The 21,739-nt window shown below is 35.8% G+C and overlaps 1 protein-coding gene across 1 annotated transcript in view; it reads right to left on the bottom strand.

Annotated features, from left to right (window-relative positions):
* Positions 1–11,153: 11,153 nt before the first annotated feature.
* Positions 11,154–21,739, bottom strand: part of LOC110038934 (zinc finger BED domain-containing protein RICESLEEPER 3-like) — a gene marked incomplete at its 3' end in the record, with an annotated part of 63,485 nt that continues 52,899 nt past the window's right edge. The window contains exon 3 of the mRNA XM_020743860.1: positions 11,154–11,315. Within this exon, the coding sequence (XP_020599519.1) occupies positions 11,154–11,315 (162 nt within the window). The remainder of the gene's footprint in view (positions 11,316–21,739) is intronic.

Below are 21,739 nucleotides of genomic sequence, written 5' to 3' on the forward strand. Positions count from 1 at the left end.
GATAGTAGATAGACTTGCTGAGCACAAATATTTTTGTTTTTTAGATGGATATACCGGTTACCATCAAATTCTTATTGCTCCTGAGGATCAAGAAAAGATAGCATTTACTAGTCCTTTTGGAACTTTTGCTTTCCGAAGAATGCCTTTTGGATTATGTAATGCACCTGCAACATTCTAGAGATGTATGATGTCCATATTTAGTAAGTTAATTGATGATGGACTGGAAGTATTTATGGATGATTTCTCTGTATTTAGAACATCATTTGACACATGCTTAAATTACCTTGAAAAAGTTTTAGAGTTATGTGAATGAACTAATTTGATTTTTAATTGGGAGAAATAGCAATTTATGATTGCACGAGGAATTGTGTTAGGGCATAAAATTTCGGAAGATGGTATGGAAATAGACCCTGCAATAATTTAAGTTATATTTAAACTAACACCTCCTACTAATGTAAGAGAGGTTAGGAGTTTTCTTGGACATGTTGGATTTTACAGGCTTTTTATTAAAGATTTTTCAAAAATTACCAAACCTCTATGCCAACTTTTAGAAAAGGACAAGAAATTTTAATTTAATGAAAGCTGTTTAAATGCCTTTGAGTTATTAAAGGAAAATATAATCACTGTCTCTATTATAAAAAGTTGGAACAGTAGTATTAGTTAAAATTGCAGAATACCCATATCTAGCAGGAGGATGAAAGCGCCGAGTTGATCATTGAAAAATTGTTGGAGAAATTTCTAGAGTAGGGTCGAAGAAGGTTGGAGTTAAAGGGGTTAGGCATCATTTGTAGACAATATAAGGCTTAAATAATTTATCAGAGGAAGATATCTGGTGTTGAAAGATGATGCTGAAAGTAGCATTCATGTTCAAAGAAAATCAAATCCCGAGAAATATGTCATCGATTATTAGTTGAATCATGGCACCTAAAGCCTTTGTGATTAGAACTGTAACCCATAAAGGCCCATCGTGTTGACTGAGCTCCCAAAAGCTGACTGTAAACCTTCTAAAATCCCATTTTCTTCTTCAAAACACATCCCCTCTGAACTACACTTAACTACCCTTGATTAGTTGGCTCCCTACAATACGTAACTACAACACGCTGCGAAATCACTTATGCACTCAAAACCCTCTCCCAACATCATTAACAACTACTATGTATCCACTTAAACCACCTTAAATGAATCCTTCACTACATCAAGGGCACCCTTAATTTTGGTCTAACCATTACACCCGGACCTCTTATTCTTCACTCCTCCAATTCAAGTTAGGCAGATGATCCTCACAACCAGAGATCCACTGCAGATCATTGTTCATTCCAAAGAACAACTTCATGTCATGGCAAGTTAAGAAGCAGCCAATGATAGTAAGGTCCTTGACCGAGGCCGAATATAGAGCTCTTTCCCCAGTAGCCACCGACGTTATCTGGCTCCATCAGCTCTTACACGAATTCCAGCTCTAAGACCTACCTCTCACTATCATTCACTTTGATAATACCTCCGCCCAAGCAATAGCTTGTAATCCTATATTCCATGCTCATACGAAGCACATTGAGATAGATTACCACTTTATTCAGAAAAAACTGCTTCTAGAAAAGATAGATATATAACATATTCCCACTACATAAAAAGTTGCAGATATTCTTACAAAACCTCTGCCCACACCTCGCTTTAATGCACTTTATCACAAGCTGACACTTCAATAGAGTCCAAACATCAACTTGAGTGGGGATAATAAAGGGATGCTTTCCAGTACCTCAAGGTTATCAAAGGGATGCTCTCCACTACCTCATGGTTACCCAATAATATATTTTCTTGTTTTGTCCACTAAGTACTTTACTATATGTATTTTCTCTAGATGTTTGTCTTTGGCATATAGAAGGACCTGTGTCCTAAAGCTAACGATGAGGAAATTTCTATTGTAAACTTTGCCTCCCTATTCTCTCTTACCTTTTTCACTGCAGCTGTTGTACAGTGAGACAACTTTCTTCTCATGCTATTTTGCTACTCCTTTCCTTGTTGTTTTAGAGTAGCAGTCTATGTTGAAGAAGTTTTCACCTTCTCTTTTCTTCCTTGTTGAGGAAAAATTCTGAACTGAGCAATATAGGGGCATTTACAATCATTTCTATATCCACCCAAATTTTATGTATTTATACCCTCAACACCCAAAATTAACTTTTAAATTTGAGGGTTATATCTAAACCTTTCATATCAGCTAAACTATTCTTTATGAGCACCTAAACTTTGCTTTATTCATTTATACAACACAAATCTTTCATATCACATAAAAAATATCACTATTTAACATTCAAATTTTGAGAAACACCTTTTCATGCATATGTAAGGTGGCCTATATTTCAAAATCGAAGTTTGTGGATGAGCTGAATTTGTTCATTAAACATTTTCTTGGTTTAATGATTTTAATAGCATACTATAATTGGTTAATTTTCATTAATAGTCAAAACAACTTGAAAAGATATGTAGTGAACCCATCATTTTTATTTTGCAAGAGAGTTGAATTTATCATGATACAATGACAGAGTTTATCTACAATAGCTTGTTGCTTCATTTCATGTCAGTAGTAATATTTTGTAATTATGTTGATATCGTTTGGCAGATCCTTCTTACCATGTTTCTTACATTTTTATTATTGTGTTTAGGGTCTTATCTTTTCTAAGTAAGATTAATGCTTTCAAAATTTGCATAATAAGTCCAATCTCCCATCGATTGTAAAATTTCAATAATATGTTCTTCATTTTCAACATTCATATTTTTTATTCGAAAATATCTATAACTAAGAACTATATATTGGTAGTATTTAATTTTGGAGGAATTTGGGTTAAGGCGAAGAACCAAGATAGAAGCAGATATGATGGTGACAAATGGAGAACTGTAGAGATTTAGAAAGGCCGAATCAATTTGTTCTAGGTAATATTTTTGATACTTTTTTGAGCTAGAAAATATTATAGCCAAGCAATTGTATTTTTGACATTTTGTCATGGAAAAATGTTATGGTGAAAGAATTGTACTTTTGATATTTTGTTGCGCAAGAAAATGTTATAGTTAAACAACTATATATTCTATATTCTGTCATGAAAAGATTCATGTTGCATTGCTTTAGTCGCTGGTTATTGAATTCCTTAAGCATGGTTTTTGAATGCCTTCTTCATTAAACATGGTTGCTGTTGATTTCAATATTTATGAGTACTTCGCGTCTGCGTCTTTCTTTTGCAGAGCTACGTTGTCTGTGCATTCATATTTTAATTGTGAATTTTCTGCATTACTATCCCTGCTATGCCCTCCCTTCCATTGTAAGAAAATTATAATGTTTTTACTAATGTTTGCACTTCTATTTACCGTAATTCTTCTTGCCTTGTAGTTGGAAAAATTATCTAGTATGATCTATGATGTCATCGTAATAAATTTAAAATATAAGCATTTATTGGTTAGTTGTCTGAACTCATATTTTCAAATTTAAAACGTGCATATTTATGCCGCAAATAAATACAAATGACCCAAATAAATACAGATGATTATAGTCGGCGGTGGCGGTGTTAAACTTCAACTTCTTCTCAAAGCTTCAAGCTCTTCCTCATATCTCAAGCTCGCTTCCCCCGTTGATGAGAATGATGAAGCTCTATTTATAGAGTTTTGAGTGTCGTTAAAGCAGAAATATGAATTACTTTGATCAGAAAACTTAAAGTGCTTTCAATTGGACGGTAGTTGATGAACATTTGAGTGGTTTAATGATGTTAGAATTGAGTGATCTTGAGCTCGTCAGATTCTTCTTGTGAAGATGCTTGATTTGAATATAGACTCGTCAGAAACGACATTTGTTTGATCTTCCAAATGTGACCGAAAAACTTACAATAGTAGTTTAACGACTTGATTGGGTTTGATTTGGTTCGAATTTGACCAATTTTGGTAACTTTGGATTCTTCTTGTCAAGCTGGTCAGTTTGACTGTAAGTTTTCTGAAATTTAATTTATGGATGATCTTTTATAGAGGATTGAATATTTTTTACTCAAAAAATCACCTCGAGATACTGGGTAATAGGGAAGAGAAAGAGGAATCAAAGATAATTTGAGAGAGCTAGAGAGTTTGAGACCGACAAAATTATTAGATGAGAGGATGGGTGGGAGATAAAGAACGAGAGACAATGAGGAATAAGATAAAGATATAGAGGGAAGAAGATTGAGAGTGAGAAATAAAGAGAGAGGGAGTGAGAAAGAGTAAGATAAGGAGAGTAAGCGAAGAGAGACACAGAGAGAGGTAAGGAGGGAGAGATGCTAGGAGGAGGGAGGGAGGGAGAAGAGAGAGTGAATATGAGGGATGGAGTGAGGGAGAGAAAGTATTTGGTAGGTAGAGAAAGAGTGAGAGAGAGCATAAGAGAAAAAAGATATAGATTGAGAGAGGGAGGGAGGGAAGGAGAGTAGAAGAGAGATATAAGGAGAAGATTTAGCAAGAAGAGAGAGAGAAGAGATACAAGTAGGAGTCAAGAGAGAAGAGACACAATCGAGTGAGTTAAGGATAGAGGCAGGGAGGGTGGATGGCGATGGATAAAGTGAGCTGAGAGTAGGAGAACAGAGAGGAGAGAGGAAGATAGGGAGTGTGAGAGACCAGAAAGAGGGAGGAGAGATAGAAGAGAAGGAGAAAGGGCAGGATAGAAGGAAGAGAGTGATGGAGTGAAGAAGTGATGGAAGGCATGAGTGAGGGAAAAGGAAGAGGGAGGGAGAGAAAAAGACCAAGAAATAAAAAGAGAAGAATAGAGAGTGAGAAAGATAGAGGGAGTGGTAGAAGAAAGAGTGAGATTGAGAGAGAAGAGAGAGCAAGAAAAGAAAGAATTGGGAGAAATAGATAAAGGGAATGTGAACAAAGATGTTAGGAGAAAAACAAATAGTTCACTAAGGCAAAAGATCTTTTAAATTCCAAATAGTTCACTAAGGCAAAAGAAATGGAGAGTACATAGCTTATACATAGAGATGAGCCCTCATCTTCCTTCTATGCCCTCCCTCTTAAGCGACACCTTGATACAAGACCTTAAGATGCTCTCCTCCTCTCTATCTCTCTAGCTATTCTCTCCTCCTTTGTAGTATCTTAAGATCTCTTCCATTGCTCATCCTTCGTGATAGCTTAAGATCTCTTCCCTTTCTCCTCCTTCGTGATAGCTTAAGATCTCTTCTCTTGCTCTCTATAGCTATTCTCTCCTCCTTTGTGGTAACTTAAGATCTCTTCCCTTGCTCTCCTAAGCCTCACACTCTATTTATAGAAGCAAGAGAGTGGTAGGTGGGAGGTAGGTGACATGTGGTAGGTGAGCGGTACCACATTACAAAAGTGTCCTTTTACCTTAGTTCAATAATTGGGGGTCAAAATAACAACGAGAAATGATATTATGGTTTTATTGTGAGCTGTGTTTCAACTATTTTGCATTTGTGTTGTGATTCATGCAGGTTTAAGTATTAATTTCATATAGATTTAAGTTTTTGAAAGATTTCGAACAATATAAACAAAATTGTAAGAGTTTTAACAATTCAAACAATTCAAATAATTCAAACAATTCGAACATTTCAAATATTTCAAACATTCCAAACTTTTCAAACATATTTCAAAACAAATCAAACTGAACACGAACAGTAACTTCACGAATAATTTCAAACACAAGTCTATTTCAAACACACGTAATTTCAAACTAACCGAACACTAACACGAGCTTTATTCATTTACACCCCTACCCACAAACTTTTCTCCATCTCCCAACTTGCATCCAATAATAATTGCATAATCATCTTTGATGCTTTCGACTATAAATTCAGGATCAGACTACTCCTAAACACTCCTCCAAGGTTTGTGTTGTGATGGCCTCTACCAGCATAAACAGTCAAGCAACCCATGCTCTCCAGATCCATCTCAGCCGATCTCTGGCACCATCGACTTGACCATCCACATAAAGATGTTGAAACAACTCGAGTATTCATAGCCACATTCAACCTACCACTTTAATTTTAGCCTGCCACAATCCTCATTGCAATGTACCTAATTAATCATATTCTGTCAACCACACTTGCAATCAATCCCCATATCAACTCTTTTACAATGAACCACCAAATTATAAACATCATCAAGCATTTGGAGATGCTTGTTTTCCATGGCTCCTTCCATCATATCGTCACAAACTCGCTCAACGCTCCATTCAACATATATTTATTGGTTACCCCGACAACATCAAAGCCTATAATTGTTTCAATTCTGTCATCGAAAAAACCTTAATATCCCACCATGTCATCTTTAATGAACAATTCTGTCTCTACATACAACAAACAGACCCATACAAAGACCTAATCAAATTGTGCCAGACAATATTTTTGATATTGTTTTTGAGCTAGAAAATATTATGGCAAGCAATTGTATTTTTGACATTTTTTTCGAGGAAAAAAATGTTATGGTGAAATAATTGTATTTTTGATATTTTGTTCCCAAGAAAATGTTATAGTTAAACAACTGTATCTTCTACATTTTGTAATGAAAAGACTCATGTTGCATTGCTTTAGTCGCTGGTTATTGAATTCCTTAAGCATGGTTTTTGAATGCCTTTTTCATTAAGCATGATTGCTATTGATTTCATTATTTATGAGTGCTTCACGTCTGCACCTTTCTTTTGCAGAGCTACATTGTCTCTTCATTCATATTTTAATGGCGAAGTTTCTGCTTTATTACCCTTCCTATGCCCTTCCTTCCATTGTAAAAAAACTTCTAACATCTTCACTAATGTTTGCACTTCTATTTGCTGTAATTCTTCTTGTCTTGAAGCTTGTAAAATTCCTTATTCTGTATGATCTATGATGTTATCGTAAAATATTTAGATTACAAGCATTTACTGGTTAGCTGTCTGAACTCATAATTTCAGATTTAAAACCTGCATGTTTATGCACCAAATAAATACAGATGATTAGACAAATAAGTAAAGGTTTAAATGCAACATACTTATAACCATAACGCATATTTCAGAAAGGAGTGGACAAAATTAAATTTGACAAAAAAAAACTCAGACAGAAAATGGGAAATCAAGATCTCCACTGAATAAATGTTATGAGGAAAAGAGAAATAAATGCATCAACTTTATGCGAGCACATTTTTAGGTAGAGCAAGGGAGAGAATAGGTAATAAATGCATCAACTTTATTCCATATAGGATATGAGGGATATTGAGGATATTCAATCTGTTTATGCTTTCCAGCAATATTTGGTATTTGATGATCCGCTCTCTTTAGCGCATGATAATTACCATATGATGTTGAGGCATTTTTCTATTTACTTGTTAATAAAATTTTCTTTTACATGGTTTTGCATTCATGTCTTTACTAATAGTCTGTTTGGGGCAGCTGCAGCTTATCCAGCTTCTGCTGATAAATAGTTTATCTTGATAGTCTGCTGATGAGCAGCTGATCCAGATAAGTTGTGTGACTTTTTGGTTTGTGCGTCTGGAAAATAGCTGATTCTGGAGAAATGACCATTCCACTCCTGTTTTAGATAAGTTGTTTAACTGTTTGGTTTGTGTGTTTTGTAAACAATTTTATTATAGCTGTTTTTGAAAAAATGATCATTTCGACCACACGAAATCGAGCTGTTTGCAATAGCAATATAATGAGAAAATATTTAATATAATAAAATAAAATAAAAAAAACACTATATTGTAGATCGGTGGCCGTTTTTTTTTTTTTTTGCTTTGCTTTTGCAGTATTGTTTTTTTTTAATTGATTTATCGTTTGCCTGCAGGAATTATAGGAGAAGAGGAAGCATCGTGCCAATATTGCCTACGAGAGGAAGAAACAATTGGCAAAGCTACGCTCCAAGTGTGAGAAGACTGCAGATGAGAAACTTGGTTTTGAAATTCAAATCCTTGGGCCACTCAAGTACTGAAATGTGTTATTAACACCTAAACTTTTACTACTTACATTTATATCACCAAAAGATATCATACCACATTAAAAATATCACATTTATAACTACACTATAAATGACCATCAAGCCTCTCAAACCTGCATAATCGTAAATGAAGCAAATTACAACAACATTTGATAAAGCATATTTTATAAATCCACATAACAGCCATATAAGTCTTATGTATTAACCTATCTAACACCTAAAATTTGATTTTTACATCTATACCACTCATATCTTTTCATGCATAAGGAGTATATAAGTAAATATTAAATTTTAAGTATTGGAAATGTAAACATACAAGAATTGTGTGTTATGTATGTAAAACTTTTAAAAATAGATAGGTATTTACATACATACCACCCAATTCCTATCTTTTTACATATCTAACATCAAAATTCCACATTTGAATTACTATTATACACGTATAATATGTCCATATATGATATACAAGTCATGAATGATCTAGTTTGCAAAACCATGCTTTGCATTGTGCTTTGCAAATTGAAACAGTAAGGATTCTTCATGCATTTCATCGTGATTAGCAATTTAAAAGCACTTTTATCAATCGATTTATTGCAAAGAGTGAGTTATAGTAATTGAGAGTATAGACATATAATTTCTCGTTAGCAAAATATAGTAAAAAAAGAATGCAACAAAATCTTGCAAATAAATTACAAGAGGTGATTTTAATAGTATGAGCAGCACAAAGCAAGGACAACAAGACATATAGAAAACATAGCAAGCAGATGTCTGCCATTGTTTGGATGCATTGCTGCTGCCTTCAACAAGACTTTATAACAAACACAACATGCATATAAGAAGCACACACTTCCACCTTATAGCAGACACTTCAAATTCTATTATAGTAATTGATTTAAAATGAGAACTAGTCCTAAAAAAATTGCTTATTTAACTTAGCAGAATTTGCATACCCTGAAAAAATAAGAAGAGATCTTCGTAAAATGCAGGATAGAAATTGAACCAGCTTCAAATTCAATTAGTTCTAACTTAAGGGTAAATTCACAGAACATTCAACAATTGTACAAAAAAAGGAAACAAAAACTGACTTTGAACTTCGCCAAAATCCAATATAAATTGTTTTCCTTGTTTATAATTTCTTTTCTTCCGAAGATATGTATATTCATACTCGAAAATAAAGTTTAAGAACCCACGAAAAACAATGTCATGATCGAGTAATTTTTGTCCGTTATCTGGTGTCGCAACGCGGTCATTTCCCTTGCACCTTCACCTTCGCGACTGTAAGCATGTTTTGAGTCTTCATGTGGTATGAGATGACCGACATGAAATTCAAATACTTCTTGTGGAATATGATGCATGTCTTCTTCTACAGATGCAAAGTCCAAGTCAGAGCGTGAGGGGTAGCGTCGGATGTAGTTGTGCCATGGTTGCTAAAACTGTTTGTACTTGTTTCGGAAATGTGTAGGTTGGCATGTCACGTAATGTCACCCACTTCTTCTTCCATACCCCGAATGACCTCTCCATGACACCGCATAAAGAGGAGTGTCATTTGTTGAACATTTCCTTTCTACCACGTGCACCCGCTTGACCTCTCGAAGTCGGGAATGTGGTATTTCGTGTTGTCATAAGGCTTTAGATGACCCCTTTGTAAGGGAAATCCGATGTCAACCAGATAATATTTACCTGTATGGAATACATGATTTAGAAATGACTCATAAATGTCTAATATAATTGCTATAATTACGTACCAGAAGGAGGGTACGGGAAGTAATGAATTCAGTATTTTGTTGCAAACTTGAAAACATGACTATGGTGTGCGCTATATTCTCATCCGACCATCACAAATGTGAAACACATGTTGATATCACAAGCGACCATCACATTCTGTGTGAGAGAACCACAACGTCCAATGTTGGCCACCTTGTCGGTGTCAGATACACGTGCATCAACGTGAGTTCCATTAATAGCTCATATGCAGTCCTAAATGTAATAATGTTTAATCTTTTAATGATTGAGAGGTAAATAATTATAATATAGTAATGACAAGTTTAATATATACCTTGAAGAACGACATGTAGCGAGAGTCATTCACAATTTGTGTCGGGATAGACTGGAATGTGGGATCCTCAGACATAATTATCTTAGAGGCTAAACTTACTAGAGCATTCAAACCAATGGAGAAATACCTGCTGATAGTCTCTGATGAATGTTGAAATCGTTCCATGGCTCCTCTAATAGACTCATTCTGAGATAATATATTGAGTGTTATTGGTAGCACCTCTCTTGATGTCTTCTGGTCGAGCCATTCAAACCATGTTGGTATTGTAGTTCGTAGAGCAGATCAATGAATATCTCTTTCGTGATACAGAACATGTTTGCGAAACTTGTCGAATGCCCTTGTAGTAACTCACCGACTCATATCTCGATGTCATACATGGAGTTCGATCGATGTATGTGAGGTAGTAGTCATATAACAAAGTAAGAATAAGCACAATCTTTCTAACATACTTTCTAACATAGTGCAACATCCTATAAAAATTTGTTCAAAGAGAATAGTTATAACCTTCAACCATATAAAGACATCCATAAAACACCATATAAATCAACCATATAAAGACATCCATAAAACATATAACCACAAAAGATATGATAACTACAATGTTAATTATAAGGAGTGCATAGAAGAAAAAAAATAACAATCTCCGTTACAACAGTACAAACAGTTTTGAGAAAACAAAATGAGAATATAGGGTGGAACGTAAGAAGGAACATTTCAAAACAAAACAGAACAAACAGTTTCAAAACGAAACAATTTTCCAAGAAGTAACGTAAGAAATCAAAATAGTTTTCAAAACAGTAAAGTTTTCCAAAACAATACAAACGGTTTCAAAACAATTAGTTTTCCAAGAAGGAAAGTAAGAAATTGACTTGGTATTATGCTTCTAACTTCACAAAAAATTCTCTACGGACTGGATCTTGTAATAACTTAACATAATTGAGATATAATTTCCTGTCTGCCTTAACCTCAGCATGTTTATTTAGAATTCCAAGGCACCCCTCAACAAATATATCCTATGATGCAGCAAGCTTAACCGTACAGGATTCTGTAAGTTTTTCAATTATACTTCTGATGAATGCGGCTCCTTTCTTCCTTTTCTCCACCCTACACTGTTTTGGAATACATGAGGATTCCACTGACCTATGGATTTTGCAGGGCACTTCTCTTGAGCCACTTACATTATCAGTTCCAAGAACAGCAGTTGTGTCAATGAAGTAAGGTTCAGATGGGGTGAAAGCATGTGCTCCCGTTGCAACAAGCCCACTAAACATACCATCAAGCTTCTCTTCCATTGTTGGATCAATTCCATTCATTTTGAATTTCCTACTTGCTGGCACCACCTGCATGACATAGAAAATTGAATTAGTTAAATCAGTTCAATATATCCAAAATTGAAATAAGGAAATGATATAAGTTAAGTATTTACCTCTAGTTTTTAAACCCACGAATCCTTAGGAGCATCTATAGTTCGCTGCACTGGATCTCAACCCAAACATGTAGTTCCCCTCTTAAGTTCTTTCCAAAATTTTCAATCCTTTTTTAATTGATCCCATTTGTTCTTAAATTTCATCTTATCATAGTCTCTTCTTGTCAGTTCCTTGAATTTGACAATAAGATTCTGCCAACCTTCTTTGTTAAAAAATATCGTAGGTCTATTTCCTAACTCCACCTTCTTAAGACAGAGATCACATAAAATATTTGTTGCTTCCCTGTCCCACATGGCAGATGATCCAACTTCTTTGTTCTTATTCATTGCAGTACTTACTAGTGAAAGGTTAAATTAAAAAAGAATGCATTTAACAGCGTGAGCATAAAAAATTTAATAATGCTACAACAATTTCACATAAAAAATCCAATAACTTGAGCATAAAAATCCACAAATCCAATAAAGCCTTAAACATTGAAGAAGTCCTTAATATTAGAAAAAAACATTTGGGAAAGAATTTGTGATATGAAATATTTCACATTGAGTTAATATTATCACTATAAAAAAATATGTTAAGTTTCCTAACTATCTCTGTTGGGGTGTCATTGAAGTGTTAGATATGTAAAGAAAAATGAAAACTTTCTGAACTATAAGAATTTAGCATATGAATATAAATGGTTAAATAAATTGGTATATACATAGAAACACATAAAAAATAAATTTTGAAAATTCTGCACATATGTATTTAAATTTCGGTGTTATGCATGTAACTGCTTAAGGATGACAAAGGAAATAAAGCTCATCAACCTTACAAAGCGCATAAACACAAGGTTTCGAACCAAATCAATGACTCCCAAAGTTCCAAGTGTTGTAAAGCACATGACATGAAAATCTCAAATAAGCAAACAATAAATTTTCAAACTGAAATCATATAGACCAACTATTATTAGAAAATATGAAACACATTTCTCATCAAAAGCATGCCCCAATACTGCAAAACAAGCTAAATATCGTACCACATAAATAAATACCGTAAGTCAACTTCCGCAAAGTCAAGTATATCCTTTCAAACATATATGCCATTTAAAACATGTGAGCTAAAATATATAACTGAATCCCGAGATGGCTGAAGGCAGACACCCAAAGTAACCACACATGATTTGAAGAAGAGGTAGAGGTTTATACATGGATGCTGAAGGAAGCAGAAAGCAACAATGTCGCAATCGGGGTGGCGAACAGAGGCTATTTCGCGATCGACATGGCGAACAGAAGTAGGAATAAAGATCGGGATGGCAAACAAAACTTTGGGATCATGATCTAGGGCAAAGCGGGGGAGGAGAAGATCAGAAAATGAATAAATGTGTGAAGGAGAGAGAAGAAGATAGAGATTTTTTGCCACTCTCGAGCGAGTGGGAAGTGGGGAGGGAGGAGCGGAATCGTTGCGCTTAGGAAACAAAGGTCGCGCAGAGAAAGGCAAGTGGGTAAAAGATTAGCCATGCGGGCGTTTGGAACGCTGATCACGGGGTTATACCCGCGATCGCGTATCCACTAAATTAGAGACGAAGTTTTCTGATAATCATCGCAAACGTGCAAAACAAACATGACTCTCTAGTGGCTACATGACTTAGTTTCAATAGTTCCTTATTCAGCTTTTCCTTGATAAAAACATATCAATCTCCACATATTTGGTTTTATCATGTTGCACCAGGTTGTTCGTAATGTTGATTGTTGAGTTATTGTCGCACCACAGCCTCATGTGAGCTCATTGGTCCACCTTTAGCTCTACCAACAAGACTCTTAACCACATCATCTCGACAACTCCTACGACCATGGCTATATACTTTGCCTCTGCTATTGATCTCGCTACTATAGATTGTTTCTTACTCTTCCAAGCGACTAATTTGCCCCTTATGAATATGTAAAATCCATATGTAGACTTCTTATAATCAGTACAACTCGCCCAGTCATAGTCACAAAAGCCCTCAATATCTACATGCCCATTCTTCGTGAATATCAATCATTTCTCTGGTGTACTCTTCAGACACCTTAGAATGAAATACAATGCATCTATATGGCCCTTCCTTGGATCATGAATGTAGCAGCTCTCCAAACTTACTGTAAGAGAAATATCAATTCGAGTGTGGCACATATAGATCAGACGTTCCTTCAGCCTCTGGTTTATCTCACAATTAACTAATTCACCTGTCTCTGTACTGCGCTGGCCTTCTCATCAGCTAGAGAGAATGCAGGTTTGCACCCTCGCATAACAATGTTCATGAGAAGTTACAGTACATACTTTCTCTATGACAAGACCATTCCTCCACTCCATAGGCCACTTCAATCCCAAGAATCTATTTGATTTGTCTTAGATCTATTACCTCATATTGCATCCCCAATCTTCCCTTTAGTTGAGCAATCTCTACCTCATCACCATCAGTGATACTTATGTCATCCACATACACAAAAAGTATGGTTATGTGACCTTCATGTTGTCGAAAGAACACCGTGTGGTCTGCATTGTCCTAGTGATTTCCCATGCTAATCATTATCATTCTAAACTCGTCAAACCTGGCTCGAGGAGACCACTTCTAGCAATATAGCGGCTTCACGAGCCTGCACACCTTGCCTACTGTCTGGGATGTATTGAGTCCTGGTGGTATCTCCATATATAGCTCCTCCAATAGGTCCCCATGAAGAAAATCATTCCTCTCATCTAGTTGGTGGAGTCTAGCCACTATTCTCAACTTGCTCATTTTTTGATTGTTGCAAAGATTTCATCATAGTCAATGTCATACATCTAACTGTACCCTTTTGCCACTAATCTTGCTTTGTTCTTCTCCACCTCCCCTTCTGAAGTTTTCTTTACTATGAAGATCCACTTTCATTCAGTTGTCTTCCCTGTTAGTTGTGGTACAATCTCCCACCTTCAATTTTTATCAAGTGCTCTAAGCTCATCGTGCATCACTACTTTCCACTGGGGATCCTTTTTAGCCACATTACAACACTTAAGTATAGGGATAGCATCCAATGATGCAATGAAAGCTCCATGCAAATGTGAAATGTTAGAATAAGAAATAAAGTTCATAATGTCAAGTTCTCACCCAAAAATGATCAGGAGGATGTCTTGCATTGCTGTGAAAGGTCTTCCTTAACGTTGGACGGGGGGGATTTTCAAACTGAAATCATATAGACCAACTATTATTAGAAAATATGAAACACATTTCTCATCAAAAGCATGCCCCAATACTGCAAAACAAGCTAAATATCGTACCACATAAATAAATACCGTAAGTCAACTTCCGCAAAGTCAAGTATATCCTTTCAAACATATATGCCATTTAAAACATGTGAGCTAAAATATATAACTGAATCCCGAGATGGCTGAAGGCAGACACCCAAAGTAACCACACATGATTTGAAGAAGAGGTAGAGGTTTATACATGGATGCTGAAGGAAGCAGAAAGCAACAATGTCGCAATCGGGGTGGCGAACAGAGGCTATTTCGCGATCGACATGGCGAACAGAAGTAGGAATAAAGATCGGGATGGCAAACAAAACTTTGGGATCATGATCTAGGGCAAAGCGGGGGAGGAGAAGATCAGAAAATGAATAAATGTGTGAAGGAGAGAGAAGAAGATAGAGATTTTTTGCCACTCTCGAGCGAGTGGGAAGTGCAGAGGGAGGAGCGAAATCGTTGGGATTAGGGAACAAAGGTCGCACGGAGAGGGGCAGGTGGGTAAAAGATTAACCACGCTGGCGTTTGGAACGCTGATCACGGGGTTATACCCCCGATTGCGTATCCACTAAATTATACCGCAAACTTGCAAAACAAACATGACTCTCTAGTGACTACATGGCTTAGTTTCAATAGTTCTTTATTCAGCTTTTCCTTGATGAAAACATATCAATCTCCACATATTTGGTTTTATCATGTTGCACTAGGTTGTTCGTAATGTTGATTGTTGAATTATTGTCGCCCCACAACTTCATGTGAGCTCCTTGGTCCACCTTTAGCTCTACCAACAAGACTCTCAACCACATCGTCTCGACAACTCCTACGACCATGGCTATATACTTTGCCTCTGCTATTGATCTCGCTACTATCGATTGTTTCTTACTCTTCCAAGAGACCAAGTTTTTCCCTATGAATATGTAGAATCCATATGTAGACCTCTTATCATCAGTACAACTCGCCCAGTCAAAGTCACAAAAGCCCTCAATATCTACATGCCCATTCTTCGTGAATATCAATCATTTCTCTGGTGTACTCTTCAGACACCTTAGAATGAAATACAATGCATCTATATGGCCCTTCCTTGGATCATGAATGTAGCAGCTCTCCAAACTTACTGTAAGAGAAATATCAATTCGAGTGTGGCACATATAGATCAGACGTTCCTTCAGCCTCTGGTTTATCTCACAATTAACTAATTCACCTGTCTCTGTACTGCGCTGGCCTTCTCATCAGCTAGAGAGAATGCAGGTTTGCACCCTCGCATAACAATGTTCATGAGAAGTTACAGTACATACTTTCTCTATGACAAGACCATTCCTCCACTCCATAGGCCACTTCAATCCCAAGAATCTATTTGATTTGTCTTAGATCTATTACCTCATATTGCATCCCCAATCTTCCCTTTAGTTGAGCAATCTCTACCTCATCACCATCAGTGATACTTATGTCATCCACATACACAAAAAGTATGGTTATGTGACCTTCATGTTGTCGAAAGAACACCGTGTGGTCTGCATTGTCCTAGTGATTTCCCATGCTAATCATTATCATTCTAAACTCGTCAAACCAGGCTCGAGGAGACTACTTCAAGCAATATAGCGGCTTCCTGAGCCTGTACACCTTGCCCACTGTCTGGGATGTACTGAGTCCTGGTGGTATCTCCATATATACCTCCTCCAATAGGTCCCCATGAAGAAATTCATTCCTCTCATCTAGTTGGTGGAGTCTAGCCACTATTCTCAACTTGCTCATTTTTTGATTGTTGCAAAGATTTCATCATAGTCAATGTCATACATCTAACTGTACCCTTTTGCCACTAATCTTGCTTTGTTCTTCTCCACCTCCCCTTCTGAAGTTTTCTTTACTATGAAGATCCACTTTCATTCAGTTGTCTTCCCTGTTAGTTGTGGTACAATCTCCCACCTTCAATTTTTATCAAGTGCTCTAAGCTCATCGTGCATCACTACTTTCCACTGGGGATCCTTTTTAGCCACATTACAACACTTAAGTATAGGGATAGCATCCAATGATGCAATGAAAGCTCCATGCAAATGTGAAATGTTAGAATAAGAAATAAAGTTCATAATGTCAAGTTCTCACCCAAAAATGAACAGGAGGGTGTCTTGCATTGCTGTGAAAGGACTTCCTTAACGTTGGAGGGGGGGAGTGGACAATGGAGGAATAATATCACTTGAGAGTTTTGAATTAAATGTGGATGGTGTAGATGTCTTAAGATTTGGGGAAGACCGGGATAATAGACTTGTTGGCACTGCAAACTCTGTTCCCTCAGTTGCTTACTTCTTCTTGTATACAACCTTAAGTCAGCCTTCACATGAGTCCCATCACCTATGGGGTCAATCTCCTTAGTTAATTCCTCCCACATCATAGGACATGGCATTGCTCTTACTTGCAGTACTCCATCACCACTACTAGTCATTCTCTTGCCTCTAATCTTCAGTGCCTATTCAATCATTGAAGGGTGAATTCAGCTCCAAAGTGTAGTATGGTTCAAAGTCTCTGCATGACACATCCATACTCACAAAGAATCACTTCCCAATCAGACCAGCAGACATAACTTTTTTGGAGTAACTGAATAACCCATAAACACATATTTCACAGTTCTGGGTTCCAACTTTCTAACAAATGGTCTGTTGTCTTTCACATAGCATAGACATCCAAATAATTTGAATGGAAGAATCCCACCATTATTTCATTTTAAAATCTAACAAGGAGACTTCCACTCCAGCACTCTTGAGGCCAACCCGTTAATCAATTAAGCAGCTGTCAACAACACTTGCTCCCATAACTGCTGTGGGACATTCATTTCCATCATCATGCTCCTAGCTACCTATAGAAGATGCAGATTATTCCTCTCTGCTTCTCCATTATGTGCTGGTGCATATGAGTATGTGGTTTGGTGTTGTATCCTTTGAGCTGACAAGTGGTCTTGCTTTGTTGATATATTTTGTTCTATTATCAGATCTCAATACCTTCACAAATGCATCATATTGGGTCTAGATTGCCTTGTGAAAATTTTTAAAGCAAGCAAGCACCTCACTCTTCTATCTCATCAAGTATATCAAGGTAACATGAGAAAAGAAATAAATAAACATAGTAAAATAATGATAACCATTCATAAAACTGAACTAGTAAGTCAAGCTCTACATACATAAAAATGTATCAAATCAAAAGCATAATAGCCCCGCTTCCTAGAACTGACATAAGAGCTCATCTTGAGCTTGCCAAACTCATTAATATCACATACTAGTTTCTCCTTATTCACATTTTTATACATTGATGGATATAACCGACTCAGTAAACTAAGACTATAATGTCCTATACATATGTGATGTAGCAATAACATATCCTCGTCATTCCTCCTAGATTCTCTTGCCACGACACTTTCCACAATGTGTTTTCTTTCCTTTCTCTTTCTTATTTTTAAAAGCAGTCGTCAGCTTGTCAATTTTTGTATAATTCTTTTATCCAAATAAGCCTCTCTTACAGATTGTAGGAATGATCAGGAAAAGAGAGGAACTAGAAAAAATATACATATGACAAAGATGACATATAAGAGAAAGAAAAAATAGAAAGTTTGTGTGTGTTAAAACTCGAAAGAATAGGTCAAGTATGTCCACCTAAACAATGTAGACTACCTACAACCAAAGATTTGGGTATGTTTCCTTATTTATGGGTCCAGGGTACTCTGAAAGGGACATATCCCACTTGGTTAATTACTTCTTTGGGGTTGCTTATAAATACTCTTGATCCAAACGAGTTTTGCTTACATTAGTAGTGATAATTAGTACAGGGCTATCAAAGGATGGTTAATTCGCATGGGAATGCTCTGATGCTTTCATAGCTCCCACTAAGCCAAGGGGCGGAGGGTGAGTCTCTCATGATTCCATGTGCTTCAAGGACTCATCGACATACAAAGTCTACAATATAAACAAGTTGACTTGACGGGGGTATCCCTATATGTTAAATCACACCGAGCTATAAGGGTAGATGAAAATTTTTGTATCCCAAATGGGTTGTAGCTCATTGATAATCAGGTCATCGGGATGATATCAATGTAAACAAAAGAAGCGATAGGGCTCAACAAGAGTAGTCAAAAGAAGGGAGGAGTAATCCCTAAAGGTAGAGGTAGTCGGGTCAGAGTATTATGGACCCGTCATCCCAAGCAACTAGAATCTTAAGTATCCCTGGCGTGAAGGTAGATGATTCAACACATCCAGAGATCCTTGATCAGTAATCCATGAATTGCATCATCTGTTGGAACCTCGATAGCCCCAAGGTCAAAGAAACGAAACTCTATCCTATCACTATCAGGTGGAGCTCCAAGAGGTGGAACTTATACCCACCGAAGTGAAAATGATGCCGCTATAATGAAGAGAAAAGGAGGTTCAGCTACAAAGTTGAAACTGCTCCCAATAAAAGGATCAACACCTCATCTGATTTGCAAAGCTTTTTAACGACTCATGTGCACTAGAAAATCACCTAAAGTTTTCTTAGGCAACTTTAGTTGCATAAGATGAAATTAACTATGGGGCTTGCCTCTATAAGAAATTAGAAACCCAGATAATCTAAAACCTGTCTAGTCTTTATATTATATAGGGGAATTGTAGGTCATAAATTTTACAGAATAAATGAATGTCATAAATTCCTTATTTTATATAATCGAGCCTACTGTCGAGTGATACGATCATCTCTTGGGATGACTTTCATTTATGGTATTATGCTCGATTATTTGAACTGTTAGACATATGAGATATGTCCGGTCTCATCTTTCAAAATTATACTTATTAAACATAAACCAAATATATATTTACCAAAACAACAAAAAAATCAACAGACAAGTTCTGGCGACTCCGCTGGGGAGTAATTTTCCTATCCTACTACAATCAGGTGATTTTGTCTTCATTCATCGGTAGTGTATCAATGTCTCTCATGGACCAGACTACCATTCTTCCTGTTGATGTATCTCACTCATTTTTTTCTTAGCCGGGTATAATTAACTACTTCCTTGATTTTAGAACATTCAGTTTAATCACCCTTAAACAGAGAGGTTCCAGAATCTTTAAAAGTCTAAAGTTGGTTGGACCCCCAATAGGGCGATGTTTTAGGAGAGATAAGCATCAAAATGAGTTTGTTGTGGAATCAGCCCTTCTTTCCAAATCTTCTGGACTGGGTCATAAACTTCAAATTTGCTTCATTTCCTTCTTAATTTGGCTTGCTTTTAACAAATCACACAATGTTTTACTTCTAAAGCTTTCCTCACCAACAAAAAATTTCAATTCAAAATGACAAAACAAAACATCAAATTCAAAATTAAACGACATTGAAAATGACTAAACAAAATAAAAGAAATTGTAGTGAACCCATCATTTTTTTGTTGCAAGAGACATTTGAATTTATGATGATACAAAGACAGAGTTTATATACAATATCTTGTTGCTTTATTTCATGCCAACAGTAGTATTTTTTTCATTAGGTTGATTTAGTTTGGTAGATCTTTCTTACCATGTTTCTTATATTTTTAATCATTTTTATGAAAGATACATGTTTTCTAGTTTGCATAATAAATCCGATCTCCAATCAATTGTAATGTTTCAATAATATATTTTTTTACGAAAATGTCTATAACATGTTTATATTCATTTATGCACACTTCTTACAAGAGAACCAGTACAAACAATATATTGGTAGTATTTAATTTAGAGGAATTTGGGTTAAAGTGAAGAACAAAGATAGAAGCAGATATGATGGTCACAAATGGAGAACTTTGAAGATTTAGAAAGACCTAATCAATCACTTATAGGCAACATTTTTGATATTTTTTTGAGCTAGAAAATATTATAGCCAAGCAATTGTATTTTTGACATTTTGTCACGGAAAAATGTTATGGTGAAAGAATTGTAATTTTGATATTTTGTTGCGCAAGAAAATGTTATAGTTAAACAACTATATATTCTATATTTTGTAATGAAAAGATTCATGTTGCATTGCTTTAGTTGCTGGTTATTGAATACCTTAAGCATGATTTCAAAATTTATGAGTACTTCACGTCTTCGTCTGTCTTTTGCAGACCTACATTGTCTCTTCATTCATATTTTAAAGGTGAATTTTCTGCATTACTATCCTTGCTATGCCCTTTCTTCCATTGCGAGAAAATTATAATGTTTTTACTAATGTTTGCACTTCTATTTACCGTCATTCTTCTTGCCTTGTAGTTGGTAAAATTATGTAGTATGATCTATGATGTCATTGTACTAAATTTAAAATATAAGCATTTACTGGTTAGTTGTCTGAACTCAAATTTTCAAATTTAAAACTTGCATATTTATGCCCCAAATAAATACAGATGATTATAGTCGGCGGTGGTGGTGTTAAACTTCAACTCCTTCTCAAAGCTTCAAGCTCTTCCTCATACCTCAAGCTCGCTTCCCCCCTTGATGAGAATGATGGAGCTCTATTTATAGAGTTGTGAGTGTTATTAAAGCAGAAATATGAATTACTTTGATCAGAAAACTTAAAGTGCTTTTAATTGGATGGTAGTTGATGAACATTTGAGTGGCTTAATGATGTTAGAATTGAGTGATCTTGGGCTCTTCAGATTCTTCTTGTCAAGATGCTCGATTTGAATATAGACTCGTCAGAAACGACATTTGTTTGATCTTCCAAATGTGACCGAAAAACTTGCAAAAGTAGTTTAACAACTCGATTGGGTTTGATTTGGTTCGAATTTGATCAATTTTGGTAACTTTGCGTTCTTCTTGTCGAGCCGGTCAGTTTTACTGTCAGTTTGCTGAAATTTAATTTATGGATGATCTTTTATCGAGGATTGAATATTTTTTACTCAAAAAACCACCTTGAGATACATGTCATGCCACGAAATTCGTGTGAGGTGATTAATTTTTTGTTAATGCATATCCGTAGCCTCCCTTTTTTTGGGTGATATCAATTTCATCATAAAAACATTTTAAAATCTGAAAGCATTTTTTTTTCATGATATGCCATACACAAACACACACACACACACAGATATATATATATATATATATATATATATGTATATATATATATATATATATGTATGTATG

The sequence above is a fragment of the Phalaenopsis equestris genome, unplaced genomic scaffold (assembly GCF_001263595.1).
Source record: "Phalaenopsis equestris unplaced genomic scaffold, ASM126359v1 Scaffold234374, whole genome shotgun sequence".
NCBI classification, from domain to species: domain Eukaryota; kingdom Viridiplantae; phylum Streptophyta; class Magnoliopsida; order Asparagales; family Orchidaceae; genus Phalaenopsis; species Phalaenopsis equestris.